Source organism: Anastrepha ludens, chromosome X (assembly GCF_028408465.1).
Source record: "Anastrepha ludens isolate Willacy chromosome X, idAnaLude1.1, whole genome shotgun sequence".
Classification (NCBI taxonomy): domain Eukaryota; kingdom Metazoa; phylum Arthropoda; class Insecta; order Diptera; family Tephritidae; genus Anastrepha; species Anastrepha ludens.
Genome location: NC_071503.1, coordinates 2,154,178 through 2,172,141, shown reverse-complemented (window position 1 = coordinate 2,172,141; position 17,964 = coordinate 2,154,178). Strand labels below are relative to the sequence as shown.

The 17,964-nt window shown below is 37.0% G+C and overlaps 1 protein-coding gene across 1 annotated transcript in view; it reads right to left on the bottom strand.

Moving 5' to 3' along the window:
- LOC128869397 (cyclin-dependent kinase 11A-like) overlaps positions 1-17,964 on the bottom strand; it is a 45,746-nt gene that overhangs the window by 12,540 nt on the left and 15,242 nt on the right. Inside the window, exons 2-6 of the mRNA XM_054111946.1 lie at positions 7,653-7,823; positions 3,476-3,557; positions 3,214-3,279; positions 2,491-2,776; positions 2,376-2,432 (exon numbers count right to left, since the gene is read on the bottom strand). Coding sequence (XP_053967921.1) covers positions 2,376-2,432; positions 2,491-2,776; positions 3,214-3,279; positions 3,476-3,557; positions 7,653-7,823 — 662 coding nt within the window. The remainder of the gene's footprint in view (positions 1-2,375; positions 2,433-2,490; positions 2,777-3,213; positions 3,280-3,475; positions 3,558-7,652; positions 7,824-17,964) is intronic.

Below are 17,964 nucleotides of genomic sequence, written 5' to 3'. Positions count from 1 at the left end.
ACTTTTTGTTGAATAACTTTTTTCCAATGAGAGATAGGCCAACCTCCTCATGGATCCCCATGATTTCACTTATTTTGAATCGAAATATGCATTACAGATATTTTAAAAAATTTGTTGACCTAAAAAATTTTTGCATTTGAAAAAAAAGTAAATGTATAAGCCACCCGGGTACCCCTATACAGAAAACACGAGATTCATGTATTATGTCCTGAAAATATCTTTATTTACACAAATAAAAAGTAAATAAGTATTATTAGTAATTAATTATAAATTATATTCTTTTTAAATTGTTTATTGAATAAATATACTGTATATAATAATAATTATTACATTTTGCAATGTGATTGTTACGAAAAAAAATCGACGTTGCACTATTTGCACAGCCAGTAATACGTGAAAAATTAGTATAAGTAGTTAATAGAGAAGCGCTTATAAATAAATAAACCTTAATGATTACTTTTTAGCGTAATTCAAGATTACTGACCGCAATGTAAACATTTATTGATTTTTACTGAGTGCTCATCACAAATGGGCTTCTCGAACTCGGCACAGGACTTCCTTTCTTCGCTTACGCTTCGGCTGCTCGTTGTAAATGTAGCGTGCCCCAACTACAACTTTTCTGCCAGTGACGTCTCAGCGTGGTTGTCCGCAGGTACGACCACCGCTACTGGTTTTTCGAAGTAACTTTCAACTGCAAGCCTCGCTGCGTGGTTTCGCATAACCTGCTGGTTGCAAACTCGCTTTTGAATCACCGGCATAAGCTAACTCTTCTGAAGCTGGCGCAAAAAGATTCTGGGTCGATTGCTTTTGTTGGAAATCATATTATTATTTTCATAATAAATGACGTAAGCAGCAAGACAAACAATATCCAACATATTGTAATATAGAAGAAAGCTAGCGGCAATCTGCAAGTTCGCCGTTTCGTAGAGTACCTCATGTTCATTTGATCCATAGTATCAACGCCGGCTTGGGTTTTGTTATAAAAAAAATCATTTCTGGTTTTTTATGTGCTAAATCAGAGATCATAGCATGGTAATGCATCGTACTAAGAGGGATCACGGCTTTGTGTTTCTTTGGTACGTACGAACACATGGTAACTTGTTCATGAAAGCCAAAACTAGTTGATAAAAGTTCTCTAGAATTCGACGGTTTAATTTCATGATTAATGTACGTTTTGTTTTTTTTTTTTTTGTTTTTCAAAGTACCAACGATAGTAAGGTTCTAAGAAAGAAGACTTTTAGCCAGATGTAACGTTGTAAAAATCTGTCTATGCTATTGTTTCGGCCAGGTCCTTTGTAAGCGACGACAAGTTCTTTCACAACTTGGTCTGCTTGATTCACCTCTAGAGCATTTCCTTGCTTGCCTGTATAGAGAATCCCTTTCCTTGGATAAGCATTACTTGCATCGCACACCCAAAATATCATACTTTGAGACCGTACTTACCAGGCTTTGATGGCATGTATTGGGTAAACTTTGGACTTCCTCGATAAGGAAAAAGCTGTTCATCAATAGTCAAGTGTTCCGTTGGTCTATACATCCTTGCTAGGTTTGCATTCAGCATGTTCCATACATCAGTGATTGTTGCAGCTTTGTCTGTGGCTGCTCGTACAATGTGTGTAATATGACCATCAAAACATATAAACCGTGAAAGTGATTGAAATCTTCTTCTTCCCATCGTTTCACGGTATAAAGGGAATGAACTTTTCTTCCACATTTCATTTACGTGGTCTGTGTTCGAGTTAACTGCACCCGCACTTATCAAAATTGCAAAAAAATAATACCTTTCTACTACCGTAGCTTTCTTCCATATGCGCGGCTCCTTTATAATCTTCATACATAACTTCTGTTTTTTTATTCGTGCAACGCATGATAATATCAACAATTCCGATTGACATAATTTTTTTAAATGTATCGGCAAATGTTCTATACTCCTATGTGGCCCAGCCCTTTGTCTGACGATATTTCGCGCAGGAGTTTGACGATTTGGTTGCGGAGTTTTATTCTAAACCGTTTTGTCCTTAGCCACAAATGTTGTACTGGTGCTGTCTGAAACACATACAAAATTCATGTAAATAAGTCTTCGTATGCATATTTCCGCCTATATATTTACTACACTTCTAGAAATACACACTGTAAAGGAGAGACTATCTAAACAGTGGTCGGGTAAGTATAGTATTGTAGGCATAGAGTGTATCTCTGCTGTTTTGTGTAGTCAAAAACACTGTCTTTCTCGTCAGTTAGGATCTGTGCATGCACACTGGCGGGGTTTGGCTGCAGTGCAGTATAGTAGCTGTGTGATCATAGGTAAATTTGCCTGTAATGTATTGTAACATAGGCACGGACGAGCAACGCCAGTGTGCATACACCGATTCTACCTGACCAGAGAGAGAGTCCTTATCTGCTGCATAACGAAGAGACACGTTGTGCTCTAGCTTTATAGTACAATGAGGAATATTTCAGTATACACAATAATAAAAAACAAAAACTAACTGTGGGTGCGGCTGCCTCATCTTCGCTCCCCTCCTCCGCGTCACCTTCTCTTTCGGCGTCATCGTCATTGTCTTCTTCTTCTTCTTGCTTTTGTTCCTCGTCGCCATTTGCACTTTCTTCGTTTTCAAATTCTTTATTATCTGACGCTTCAGTATCACGAGAATTATGCGTTCTATTGCCGCTTGGAAACCACTCGTCGTCTTCACTGTGCGAAGGATCCGAACTATTGTCATCGTCCTCGCCTTGTAGCTGTTTCAAATATGCATCTTTTTCAGCTTCACTCAATCTAAATAAAAAGTAAATGTATTATAAATATTAAGTTGGTTATTGCAATGATTTCGGCAATTCTCCCCCAGGAGGGGAGGTGGAAAATACCTCATTCGTAATACTGAGTTAAATATATCTGCAATGTGAACTACGGGCTAAACAAAGTGTGGGCGGCATTCGGGCGAATATATACAGTATGGGAGAGTTCTCAATTCTCGAGGCGTACTAAACTACGAATATTCGGCTCATGCGTAAAGGCAGTATTGTTGTACAGGAGCGAAACATGGCTGGTCTCTAACACCATCACACAGAGGCTATAATCATTCATCAACAAATGCCTCCGCATCATCTGCAGAATATTCTGACCAAACACCATCAGTAACGAGGAGCCCATCCTTAGGCAAATCAAACGCACAACAAAAAAGTATTGAGTCTTTTTTATCGACGGTAACATACATCGAGCTGAACAAGGCATACTTCCGACTAATGCAAGGAGAAGCTAAAAGTGTAGTCATCAATATCCTATAAACGGAGAATTGGGATATAATCAAGGAAGCACTCACAAAAAACTTAAGCACAGAAAATTTATGACTCGAATAAGGACGGTAATGGGTCGAAATAAGTCACTCTAATTTACAAAAGCTAATTACCGCTTAAGCCTAACGAATATTGCAAATTACTATTACCAAGCCGCCTCAGGTTGTCACGGTGGTCTTACCATGGTATGAGGCACTGCCATGGTCGACCGGTTATTTCCCCGATATCCTCTTTGGCACCACGCAAGGCTACATGTGCAGCCCCTAGGTGGGGCAGATGACCATACAAGACAGAAATGAACAAAGAAAACCCCAAAAATTCGGATAATATGCACAAACAGATAGGCAGTAGACAGAAAAACGGACGGACAAACGAGCGCACTCAATGACAAAACAGATGGACAAATGGACTGAACGGACAGACACTAGCGAACTGAGGAAGTTGGGATCCCGTCCAGCCAGACCCCACGACGGCCGAGGGCTCGCATCTGGATACCGAACATGAAGCTCGAAGCCAAACAGCTGATTCCTTACCTGCAAGCTCATAACCGCAATGTTCCGATATTTTTTTCGAAAGTTGGCAACCTTTTTAGGCTTACTGTCAAAATCATATATTAACCCGATCATTTATTTACAAGTTACAGTGCTTTAAGTGACGCTACTTTTGAGTTAAAAAAAAAGGAATTCAAAGCAATTCCGTGTGCTGATTTATCATTGTTTTTTAATGAAAAAAAAAATACTGTTCAATGCCAGGAATGGCTAGAAAAGTATTATTCGGACTCTGATTCATCAAAAAGAAGCCTTTTTTATTGGTATGTCGAGTTCAAACGTGGTCGTACAGACACCGAGGACATTCCATTTTGGCAAAAAAATGTGTTTTAATTAATTAGTCACACACATTATTGAACGAAGTGTTACGGAGGCTACAATCCTTCATCCACAAATGCCTCCGCATCATCTGCAGAACATTCTGGCCAAACACCATCAGTAACAACGCACTGGGGAGATTAACGAACGAGAAACCCATCCTTAGGCAAATCAAACGCAGAAAGTGGCGATGTATAGGTCACACATTGAGAAAACCACCAGATAGAACCACGAGAACGGCACTGGACTGGAACCCGCAAGCGAGCAGAGTTTGCGATCGATCAAAAAACCCTTGGAGAAGGTCGATGCTGCGCGAACTAGCAGATGCCGAGATCTCATGGGACGGTGCAAGAACAACAGCACTGAACTGTGAACGATGGAAGACTCTTGTCGAGGCTCTATGCTCTCAAGAGGAGTGAACAAGGAAAACAAATTTTTTCGAAATAATTTTTTTAATTGGTATATTTATGTTATTTGTGAGGCGAACATTAAATTTAGAGTTGTCAATGCCTTGGTTATTATGTTGATTTGTAAATGTTTTTTTTTAAATGATCAGCGAGTAGTTTTGCTTTTCTTTTGAGACTTCGCCCAAGAATTCGTCCTTGTCCTTAGAGGGGGGTAGTGCATAACTACGCTGTCGATTTTGTTGCAGGCCTTACATAGTGTATAGTTTGTAGCTCTAGTAGCTCCCTCGATTACCAATTCCCCCAATTCCGCGTCCTCGAACTTTTTGGGCTGGCCAAGACGCTCCTTGTCTTCGGTGTGAAAATCACCACTTTTGAATCGTCGAAACCAGTACTCACATGTTGAAATCGACGGAGTATGGTCTGGGTAGGCCTCCTGCAGCAATTCACGGGCTTGGGCTGTATTTTTTTTTTCAAATTGAAGCAGAAAAGCAAAGCTTCCCGCAAATTGCGTTTCGACGGCACGAAAGTTGACATACTCGGAGCACGAAAACACTGCGTTGTTTATACTTCAGCGAAATGACAGATACTGATAAACAAAGCCTAGAAATGAGGCTTTGTCATGAATATATATTCAGTATTGCCAACGCGATAAAGTGATAAATAGCGCCATCTGTGTGTCACCTTTAAAACTAATTCAACCTCCCAATATATATTTCAAATTTTTCGACTTTATTCCTTATATTCAGCCTTTTTTTATCTGATGAACGTGTAGATTGCCATTGTTGCCTTAGTTTTCGTTTTTTTCTAATTTTTTCAATATTTTACGGGATATTTTGTATTTGTTGTTACTCATTTTGATTATAGGTGTGGAGACTTTTGTTGCATACACTATACTGCCATTGAAATATGCGATTGCGGAGTCTATTTCCCGAAAAAAGTCCCATTTCTTATAATCATTTTAAAATTTATTCGTCTTGTAGTTTGGGATAGGACTGGTTTCATAGCATAATAATATTGGAGAATGCTCAGATGAGAGATCAAAGCATGGAGTGGCTCACTTTTAATATCTTCCGTAATATAAAAGTCATTTAACTCAGAGCTTAAAAAGTTACTTTTGTTTTCTATTATTGCATCGTAAAGGTTTTTTTCCTTTCATGTTCGTTATTCTGGATCCCAAAAAAAAGTATTATTTGCATTGAAACCTCCGCCTGAAATAAAACGGCCTTCAAGAGTTTTAAGAAAGTCAAAATATAGTGTCTTAGAATTTTTATGTTTATGAGGGCAGTATATGGCAGAAAGGGTTAAATGTCCCTAAAGTCCTCAATTTTTATAGATGTCGTATGCAAGTAGTGGCTCACATCAATGCATTTTATGTCTTTGTTTATAATTACTGCCGTTCCACCATGTGCCTTGTCGTCAGGGTGATTGGTGTGATATACAGTATAGTTAGGAATGTTTAAATAATTTCCATCTGTAAAATGCGTTTCAGATATTAGAGCTGCATCTATGTTATTGTTTTTCAGCAATGTTTTTAGTTCCAATGCTTGTTTGGATTAGACCACTAGACCACAGGACAATTCTTAATTTATCTTGTTTGTTCATAAAATTTAGCGAAAAGTAACGTGATGACGTCATGTTATTCATTGCAGACATTTGTGAGATTAGTTGTTTCATCATATTTTTCAACTCTGAAATTTCTTTGTTTTCCGTTGTAGTTGCTCCAATAGATTGAACATAATTTTTAGCCTTTATAGATGTTACTTGGGCATAAGATAAATTTGGTTTTGTAGTACTGTGTTGGGTTGTCACATTGTCTAGTGTAGTTTGTGATGCAACTTTTTCTTCTGTGTTTGTAATGGTTGAGGGATTTTTCTCTCTGAGACTTAGAAATTGCTGTATTTTTAATCTTTATATATAAAAATGAATGTTTGTCTGTATGCCACCAATGAACTCAAAAACAACTGTCCGCCGTGTCTAACCGTCTTATTATAAAAATTGGTGGCGCTGCAGAGTAGCAACTTCTGCCCCGTTCAACCGATTTTCATAAAAATTGGTATGACCATGTATTTTTACACAGAGGAAACAAATATGACATGTTCATAGATGTTACATAGATTTTGATTGAAGACATATGTTTGACAATCGCTAACAACCTTTTCGATCGTGATTTGCAACGAGAAACACACTATGATTCTAATGAACTGGGGTCATTCGTTAGAACAAATCTTCCGCAGTTGATTCCAGAACAACGCATTGCATTTGACAGAATTATGCGTGCAATCACAGAACAAAGCGCATAGATGCGCCCGGTGGTACAGGCAAGACTTTTCTTCTTTCACCAATTTCGGCAACTATACGATCACAAAATAATATTGCACTGGCTATTGCATAATCTGGAATTGCGGAAACTTTTTTGGATGGTGGCCGAACAGCGCATTCAGCATTGAAACTTCCGTTGAATTTGCAAAACGCTTGACCGTACACTTCGAGGTTTGAGAGGAAACAGACGGATCTTCGGTGGCGCACTCATTTTATTGTCTGGTGATTTCCGACAAGCACTGCCCATTATACCACGTTCAATACCCGCTGATGAACTTAAGGCATGTCTTAAATCATCAGTTCTATGGCGTCATTTACAGAAATTGACTTTGAAAACTAACATGCGTGTTCACCGGATGCATCGGCTTGAAATTTTGCAAAACAATTACTGGATATTGGAAATATATAACATACTAGTGGACCTTCTGCCTGCTTCGCTAGGCATATCAAAAGAATAATGAAATGAATAATGAACAATCGATTTAAATTCACTCTATGAGTATTTATTCTTTTTTTACAATATAAAATTAATGTTAATTTTAAACTTAAACTAACGCAAAGTCTTTTCGTAAACTACATTTTTTGTTTTGCCCTGAGTTGTGGTATAAATAAACAGAACTGATGTCTTTCCTACACGTGAACATGACACATACTCGTATAATTGTCCGTGGGAGAAGCATGGATATTCTAAGTCAATTCCGCATAATTCCAGCGATTGTCCTTGTGTTTTGTTTATGTGTTTGTTTTAATCTATCTTGCTCATTACGTTGTATACGTTCTTCAGGTGAATGGCCTGAACGTGATCTGGCCATACGTTCCCTTTGATTTTGGTTTTGAATTTCTCGCTCTTCTTGTGATTGATTTTGCCTTTCATTTGATCTATTTCGCGTTCTACGCGACCGACGATCAATATCATTTCTTCGCGGGCGTGGCATTTCTAAAATATAGCGATAAAAATATAAATAATATAATTTTCTTTTTTCCATTGTTGAAATTAAATTTCTAATTCTTTTGGCCGCATACGTTGATTTCAAATAAGTTAAGAGAAAATAATTGAAAAGTAATGAATTTAATCAAAAAAACATGAAAAACTCACAATGTGCATTAAAATTGCTAACAACAACAACGAAACCACCGTTTTTTTATTTTCACTGATTATTAAAATTTTACGCACAATATATTTTATTTTTATAAATTTGTTCCCAAAAACAAAAATAACAATGAAAAACGCACTTTAAAATTGTTGACCACTCACCAAATGGTTTTGATACAGCTGATTATGTTGACCTCAGTATATCCAGTAAACAAACTGTAGTGAAAGTCCTTTATAAGGACCAAGTTTATAGTGGTGAAGTTTTAAGTACAACACAATTTTCTGTACGCACGGTTGCTCTTTGGCAGAAATAAAGTAATCTTTAGAAATCATAAAAAAAAGTTGCAAATTTTAGAGAAATTTCTTAAAGAAAAACTAATACATGCATTTACTTGAATAAGTAAACACCAAAAGTATACTAAAATGACTATTTAATGCGTTGTTTGATACAAATTTATATTATTGCTCAAAACCCTCTGCGCGCTGTCGCTGTCTTTTTGTTTCTGTATCGCATCGCGGTGAATTCACGTTTTTCAGAAAGTTGGCAACAGAAGAAAATTGAAGAAAGTACATATTTTGCTCATATTTGCTATTTTAGTTGTTAAATGAAAATGTGTTTCAGGTATTTTTTAATCTTGCAACTATTCTTTGGCTTTGAAACTAATTATTACCTAATACAAACTTGTTCTCTTTTAACATTGATAATATTACTATGTGAAATCAAGTAAATATGCATTTTTGTATTATATCCTGAACATTTGTCTTCAGCGCTATACCAATGCTCGATCACTTGGAGCATGAAATTTACAGAAGTATTGTAACAGAAATCCCTGAGAGCGCTACTCTAGTTATACCTGCTTTTAGGCATTTATCTCGTAAACGTACGTTTGCCCATATAAAATTGTCTACCTAAATGCATGAAAAAAGTGTTAGCATAACTTTTTCGAGTATATATACATACAGGAGGATTTATTTTATACATTTTGCTTGTCAGCTTTCGCGTTTTCTTTTCTTGGTTTTAGACTTTCACCACAAAAAAATTACGCAAACCCATGAACAAAGTTATACTAATAGAGACCTGATCTTAATACTCGAGCTACCATCAAATTAACACGTTTTATTTTTTAAAAGAACATTTATGGCGACTGTCGATCCATATTCATGGATTTCAAAAAATGTATGGATTCAACCGCTGAATAATTTCGTATATTTTAAATCCATCTAAACATTTGCGCATTTATATATATGTATTTAACATTTAATTTAAGTAAACGTTTCAATATTTGTCCAAAAACTTTGAACTTCGAAAAATACAGGCTTATGGTTATTAATGGAATCAAATACATATAACGAATTTTTATTTTATCTAAATCATAAAACGTTCAAATGAAACTCAAAATATTTTTCCAGTTTAAAAAAAAGCAATGTGCTTTGATGCCGTATCACGCATGCATAAAAAGGAAATAAAAGAGATGACAACTATTGCGTTACGAATAATACAGTCGCATACGTCACTCGACATCAGAACAATGTTATTCATATCTGTGTATATTCTATTCATTTGCGTGTATTCTCATTCCGTATACGTAATGTCCGTATAAGGGAAACACGCAAATATTGTATTTTTCACACTTAAACAACGCACGCATACTTTTACCGATTTCTTTAAAACTTCACATAAACCATCTATGGACCAATACCAATGATCTGTGAAAGTTTGATTGAAATCGGTGAATGCGTTTAGGCGTGAATCGGCGACTAACGAACACAAAAAAACGTCTCCATTTTTATATAAGGTTGTCAAAAAAGTCTTGCGGTATTTCCGCAAGCTTGTCTTTGCAAGCGCGTAGTTCTAATTGTATTCGTCGCATCGGTTCACGCTAGAGCTTTTTGGAAAGCTCGTTTCACGTGCTAACACGTGTTTGATTAATTGTTGTTTGCTTTTAGTCGTTCGTGAGTTATAGCGTCGCAAACATGGAGCAAAATAAAGAGAAAATACGGCATATTTTACAGTACTACTACGATAAAGGCAAAAATGCATCTCATGCTGCCAATAAAATTTGTGGAGTTAATGGACCCGATACAGTTTCCATTTCCACCGCACAACGATGGGTTCAACGTTTTCGTTCTGGTGCAGAGGTGATCGAAGATGCGCCACGGTCCGGAAGGCCTGTCGCCAAAAATTGCGATAAAATCGCTGAATTGATCGAAAGAGACCGGCATAGTAGCAGCCGTAGCATCGGCCAAGAGCTGGGCATGAGTCATCAAACCGTTATAAACCATTTGAAGAAACTTGGATTCAAAAAGAAGCTCGATGTATGGGTGCCACACGACTTGACGCAAAAAAACATTTTTGCCCGTATGGATGCATGCGAATCGCTTCTGAATCGCAACAAAATCGACCCGTTTTTGAAGCGGATGGTGACTGGCGATGTAAAGTGGGTCACTTACGACAACGTGAAGCGCAAACGGTCGTGGTCGAAAAGCGGTGAAGCTGCCCAGACGGTGGCCAAGCCTAGATTGACGGCCAGGAAGGTTCTTGTGTGTGTTTAGTTGGATTGGCAGGGAATCATCCACTATGAGCTGCTCCCCTATGGCCAAACGCTCAATTCGGACCTGTACTGCCAACAACAGGACCGCTTCAATGCAGCACTCATGCAGAAGAGGCCATCTTTGATCAACAGAGGCCGAATTGTCTTCCATCAGGACAACGCCAGGCCACACACATCTTTGGTGACGCGCCAGAAGCTCAGGGAGCTCGGATGGGAGGTTCTTTTGCATCCACCGTATAGTCCGGATCTCGCACCAAGTGATAACCTCCTATTTCTGTCCATGGCGAACGAGCTTGGTAGTCGGAAGTTGTACACAAGAGAGTCCTGTGAAAATTGGCTCCCCGAGTTTTTTGACAATAGGGAAGCGAGCTTCTATAAGAGGGGCATTATGAAGTTGGCATCTCGTTGGGAACTCGTCATCGAACAAAACGGCGCATATTTGACTTAAATCGCATTATTATAACCAATTTTATGAACAATTGGAAATTCAATAAAAATACCGCAAGACTTTTTTGACAACCTTATATATAAGATAAATATATATAATTGGCCCGTACACCCTTTTTTGGGTGTTTGGCCTGAAGCGACCTACAGTTTCAAGCCGACTCCGATCGGCAGATATTTTTATGAGGAGCTTTTTCATGACAGAAATACACTCGAAGGTTTGCCATTGTCTGCTGAGAGGACGACCGCTATCAGAAAAATGTTTTTCTTAATTTTGATGTTTCACTGAGACTCGTACCAACCTACGGCGGCCCCGATATTGGAAATGCGCGAATGGAAATTGATGAATCTACACAATATATCACCCAGCCAGCAAACTTCTTTAAGATCACAGAAAGCATCGACGAATTGGTGCAAAAAGTTTTCCCAAACAATTCAATAGCAGTCAGACTCTCAGTCAAGAAAATAATGAAGAATGTTACCGAGGCCACAATTTTTACTGGAAAGTTCAAAGGTGAAGACGTACTGTTGCCACGTATCCCAATGATCCCGACAGATATGCCATTCGAATTCAAACGTTTACAGCTCCCGGTGCGACTCGCTTTCGCAATGACTATTAACAAAGCACAAGGACAATCGTTACAAGTGTTGGGACTATGTTTGGAGAATCCATGCTTCTCACATGGGCAGCTCTATGTGGCTTGCTCATGTGTAGGAAAACCTTCTGATTTATTCATCTACGCACCAAATGGAAAACAAGAAATATTGTGTATCCCACAGCACTTCAATAAACATCGAATTGAAACTAAACTTTGTAATGTCACAATTTTTTCGAAATAAAAAAAATCAATAAAGTCGTTTCAAATGAGTTGAATATTTGTGTACCGATTTTTCTTTAAAGTTATTTTTCTTAAATTTATTTTAGTTGTTGGCGTAGCAACACGCGCCGGGTACAGCTAGTGGTTTATAAATCATACAGCCCTTATAATTGACTGTGTGGTTTTTACCACATAGAGCATATATTATTTCGTTAATGTCCTCTACTGGACATTCTATGGCTTTATGACTTCCAACACATTTGACACGCACAGGTGTTTTAAAACAAAAAATTTTGTGTGACCGTATTTTTGGCAGTTTTTGCATTGAGGCAAAGTGCGTTTTTGATGTGGAGGCTCTAATTTAATTTTATAATGTAGCAGATTTGTAATAGTGTTTGGTTTTTAATTCAAGTATAAACAGTGGTAAGGTGCTTTGGTAGTAGCGTGTAAGGTATTATGAATATTTGTAACCTCAAGTCCAAGTTCACCTAGTTCCTTTACAATTTCCTCTTTATCTGTGGAGTTCTGCAAGTTCCTCAATATCACTTTAAATCACCGTTGTTCTTTGGGCTTATATGTATAATACTGCTAATTTTTTCTTTCAATAATTTAGATATTTGTGTGCAGGGGTATGACTCTTCGGGTTGAATTTTCATTGTTTTGCAGGACTTTCAGTTCAAAAACGTAATTCGGAAGTTTATTTAGCGCATCATTTAAATATTTAAGATTTAGTTTTAAGTTTTAGATTTTTGGTGCTCATTAGTGTTATTATTATTATTATTGTTATTATTTGTTTGTTTACTTAATCAGTACGTTGTAAGTGTTTTTTGGTGTCCTAATGTTCAACGGCGGCCGCCGTAGCCGAATGCGTTGCTGCGTGACTACCATTCGGAATTCACAGAGAGAACGTCGGTTCAAATCTCGGTGAAAACACCAAAATGAAGAAGAACATTTTTCTAATAGCGGTCGCCCCTTGGCAGGCAATGGCAAACCTCCGAGTGTATTTCTGCCAGGAAAAAGCTCCTCACAAAAATATTTGCCGTTCGGAGTCGGCTTGAAATTGTAGGTCCCTCCATTTGTGGAACAACATCGAGGCGCACACCACAAATACGAGAAGGAGCACGACCAAACAACCAAAAAGGGTGTACGCGCCAATTATAAATAATAATAAATGTTCTATGTTTTTGGACTTATGTGGACTTTCTTGCTGTATTCTTATCTGGAAAATTACGTGTTCTCTTTGGAAGAGAAAGTTTCTTGCTCAATCCATGTGAAAGGAGTTGTGGTTATAGAGTTAACGGCGGTTCAAAAAGTGAAGAAGCGACTTGAGCGAAATCCCCGATGAAGTGCCAATCAAATGGCGAAAGAACTGAAAATATCTGATCGTAGCATCCGCGGCATACTGAAAAATGATCTCAAAGTCAAACCTTACAAGATCCAAAAGACGTATAATCTCACACCAAAGCAGCAACAAGTCAGACCTGAGAGAGCCAAGGAGTTGCTTCGCTTGCCCGAAAGCGGTCAATTTCCCTGTTAAGAGCATTGTGTTTCCTGAAGAGAAAATTTTTTGAATTGAGCAATTCGTAAACTCCCAAAACGATATGGTTTATTTGACCGACCGTTCATACGAGAATTTGAGCCATCGATTGGCCACCAGGAAACAGCACCCGCCACAACTAATGGTTTGGGCCGCTGTAACCGCAGATGGGCGCCCTCCAATGGTTTTCATCGAGCCTGGCGTTAAGGTAAATGTAAAGTATTCTACAGGCTGCTTTGAAGCCGTGGGCAGTCAAACATTTCAGTGGCAGACCATGGACGTTTCAACTGGACTCGGTGCCGTCTCACAAAGCTCGAGTGAACCAAGAATGGCTTAACAAGAACGTTCCGAACTTGATAATGCCCACACAATGACTCTCTGATTCACCAGGCGGGAATCCGATGGATTAATCTCTTTGGGCCATTTTGGAGAGCAAGGTCCAAACTAAAAGATTCCCCAGTCTCGAAACGCTAAAAGAACGCCATTGTTCGCGAATGGGCCACAATACCTGCACATTGACATTCGGGCAGCTTGCGATTCGTTGCTGGACCGTTTCAAGGCCATACTCAAGGCAAAAGGTGGTCATATCGAGCAAAAGTAAATTGATTTTTAATTTTATATTATTTCCACCCTCTTTTTACTTTGAATTGAATAAAAGTAAGTTAGCAAACTAAATTTATGGCCTTTTTAAGGTTACATGAGCAAGAGAATTGCGACAGTTATAGCGAAAGGTGATTCCTTGATCTGCTGTGTGTCAAGTGGGAGTAGAAGCATACACTAATGATGTAAACAAAAGCCACCGTTAGCTTTAAACAAGTTTATGTCTTCGAAATTTCGTACTATTGAAAATTTAAAATACATTCGTTTTTGTTCTCTTATAGAAGATTAATAATTAATTAAGATATATCTTTAGTTAGAAAATTACTTTAAAACTAGATTGCTGTTTTTTTAAGTAGTGTATCTAAGTTTACATATGTATACATTTTACTGTGCGTCCGGCGCGTCGTACACATTTATCAATTACACTAGTCTACAAGGAAAAGTATCCGAAATAATTTAAACTAATATCTGCTTCTCTGTCCATGCAAAATTCGGATTGATAACTAAAATTAATTTATTAGTTTGAGTTTTCGAGATATCCTAACCTAAAAGTGCAAAAAACCCCATTTTTGCCCATATTTGAGGTTATGTAGCCTTGCAGATGTTTTCTTTCACCAAAATTAAAGGATGGCATCTTTAAATACAATCCTTCTTTTTTCAAATGGCGTTTTGTTTGCTCAAATATCATTTTTTTTCGCAGAGATATCGCATTTTGAAATTTTCATGTTTCGAAATTTTCCTACACCTGAAAATCGATTAAGATAACATAGACATGATATATTCGATTACTAATTTTCTTGAATTGAGTCTTATTTTTCTTAAAATTTTGTCTCACACCATAAGTGTGCTGACTCACCACATCCCTACACTATCTAACCTTTGGGTACCGAGTCACACACAGCCCTAACCCCTAGAAACCACCCCTATCATACCGCGAGCAGGCTAACCCACATAACCGCAAGCAGGCTTTCCCACAAACTCCAAATTTACATACTATTAATCCATATATTTCAGGCCCTCAAACCCAAGAAAATTAGTAAGCGACTATATCATGTCTATGTTATCTTAATCGATTTTCAGGTGTAGGAAAATTTCGAAACATGAAAATTTCAAAATGCGATATCTCTGCGAAAAAAAATGATATTTGAGCAAACAAAACGCCATTTGAAAAAAGAAGGATTGTATTTAAAGATGCCATCCTTTAATTTTGGTGAAAGAAAACATCTGCAAGGCTACATAACCTCAAATATGGGCAAAAATGGGGTTTTTTGCACTTTTAGGTTAGGATATCTCGAAAACTCAAACTAATAGAGCAATTCTGAGGCCAGATTTGGATTCAGCGCATCATAAACCTTCGGAAGTATATAGTCTGGTTTCTGGGTCTGAATGTTGGTTAAATTTTGTCGGCCTGTGTTATTAGTCTCTTAATTCCAAGTTCTTCTGGTTCAAATTTCATAATCTTCACCATTTCGCATTTTTGTCCTTATATCATCATTCTTATTGGAACGTAGAAAAATAAACGGGCATAACTATTCACTGCAACATTATTTCCCTGTCCCTAATCCATACACATGTAAGTTCATATAAGTCGGCATACATACATATGTACATATATGCACCGGCACGCACTCGTCCCAGCAAAAATATCACCATTTGCCAAATTCGGAACAATTCTATAGTTAGCAAAATATATGTACGTAAATATTATGTATTTACACATATGTGATCTAAATAAATACATATATATATATATTGATAAATAATTTAATAATATAACTTAAAGTAACGTTTGTACTTTTTATGTAGAGATTTAATGAAATAATTATCAAAAAAATAAAATTAAAATAAAAAATGAATGTACGGAGATGCCGTTCTTAGGATTTGAACCGGGTGCCAAGCATTTACGAATCTTGTAAAATAAATCATAGAGTAATTCAGTGAAGCAAAAAAACATCGCAGCCAAAGACGTGTTCTAAAAATTGTAGCAAAATTAGTAATTAAACTCACATACAGAACTAAAGAAGATAAAGGGTGAAGCTTTGGAAATAAGTTCCGCCATATCAACGCGTAAATTTAAGGTTTATTTTAAAAATCTGCGGAGCCCTACTGCTAATGACAAGGACATTTTTATGCACATAACTTCCACGCTGACGATCTGCTTGAGGCAGACGAAGTTAGATCTGTGCTAAACTAAGTTAAATTAAACAAAGCTTCAGAGATTCATAGAATTCCTTACGAGTTCTTAAAAATGTCCCCGATACTTTCATTACGGCTATGCATTCATTACGGCTATGCGAAGTAGACGCGGCTTTTAGAACCAGCGTAGATTTTCCTATCTTCAAAAGAGTGATCCTGCTCTAGTAGGAAGCTACAGAATTTCATTTATTAACTGCATTGCTTACGTTATGATGGACATGATTAATGAATGAATAACCTCTTGGACTGAAAGAGGCAGTATTTTAAACAAGTACCAAGCCGGTTTCCGAAAGAATTCCTCCACAGTCGAGAATATAATCAATTTATGGAGAATATATACAGCGATACAAAGACAGTTGCATGGAATGGCTCAGAAATTTCAAATACATTCAAAACAAACTCAGGCGTCAAACAGGGATGCTTATTGTCGCCAATACTATTTGCTTTTTACATAACCGACTTACATGAAAGGAGGTTTAAACATAGAAGGGAAAAATATTGGACTTTTAATGTATGCAGATGATATAATTTTGTTAGCGGACCTTGAAGTAAACCGCTCAAAGTCACAAATAATGGTGTTCAGAAAAGGTGGGTAAAGAGGAGAAATGGTATTATAATAAGGAAGAAATACAGACTGTGTCTCGATATACTTACTTAGGAGTGGAAATAACACCTCAGATGACTTTTAGATAACATGCCGAAAACAGAACAGCTGCATCAAAAATGGTATTAATGTTTCGTGGACTTGTCTTTTAAAAAAGAAAGAAATTTCAATTGAAGCTAAATGACAACTTTTTCTTGCAGTTTGTCGTTCAATAGAATCATACGCAGCGCAGGTTTTGGGGGTTTGGTGGTTTGAAGAAGTTGATACATATATTGCAAGAGAATTTTGTTAAGCGAATTCTGAAGGTATGCCTATATACGTACCTTTTTTGGAAACCGATATGCAAGAAAATCAATCTTCATTTTAGAACTGGTCCTTAAGTATGTATATGCACAGAATTTTGTTTATGTACTCAGAACATCGGTCACATTATCAATCCAAAATTGTTATAAAGAAAGTAGTATTCTGGATTAGAGATTTAAAGAACTTGCTTAACACTAGAACTACGAAGATTTACCATATACCTATTTCAACTAATCGGTCATTTTGACCGGTTTTTTTGTTTAACTACACAACACAGTAGAAATTTAGAAATAAAACTAAAAATTCATAAGATAATTAAATTTTCAAGCAAAAGAAACATATTTTATTAATTTATTGTAATTACATAACATAAAAAACATAAATAAGATAATTTTAAGTTCTTGGCTTCATAAGCGCCACGCGCAAATAAAATGGCCAGAAAAGCGTTGAATTTTTCTTCTGGTAAATCCAATTCTTCACCAGTAACTCGTAAACCTTCTTGTTTTGTGCATGTTATGATATGATGTATAATATCACGATTAATTAGTAATGAGAAAGCACTACTCACAACATTCATTACAATGTTTTTTTTGCATATCCTGTAGGTCCTACTTTTTGTTTGAAAATGGTATGTTTTGGTTTTCTCCCTGGATAGGATCCAGCTTTGATTTCATTCCAAATAGTTCCATTAGCAATTTCAGTTTGCTGATCTTCACTCTCATCGGAATAGGACGGAAATCTTACACTTTTTCTTTTACATACCTTGAGTATGTTCTCCTCTTCACTATCTCTGGATACATAGACTTTCTCTTTATTAAACTGGGCCACTGAAATATTTGTTGATTTGCAGACAACTTCGGATATATCTTCGCATATATTTGTTATATCTTCAAGAAATTTTGTTTTTTTCGAATGTGACGCCACTTTCAGG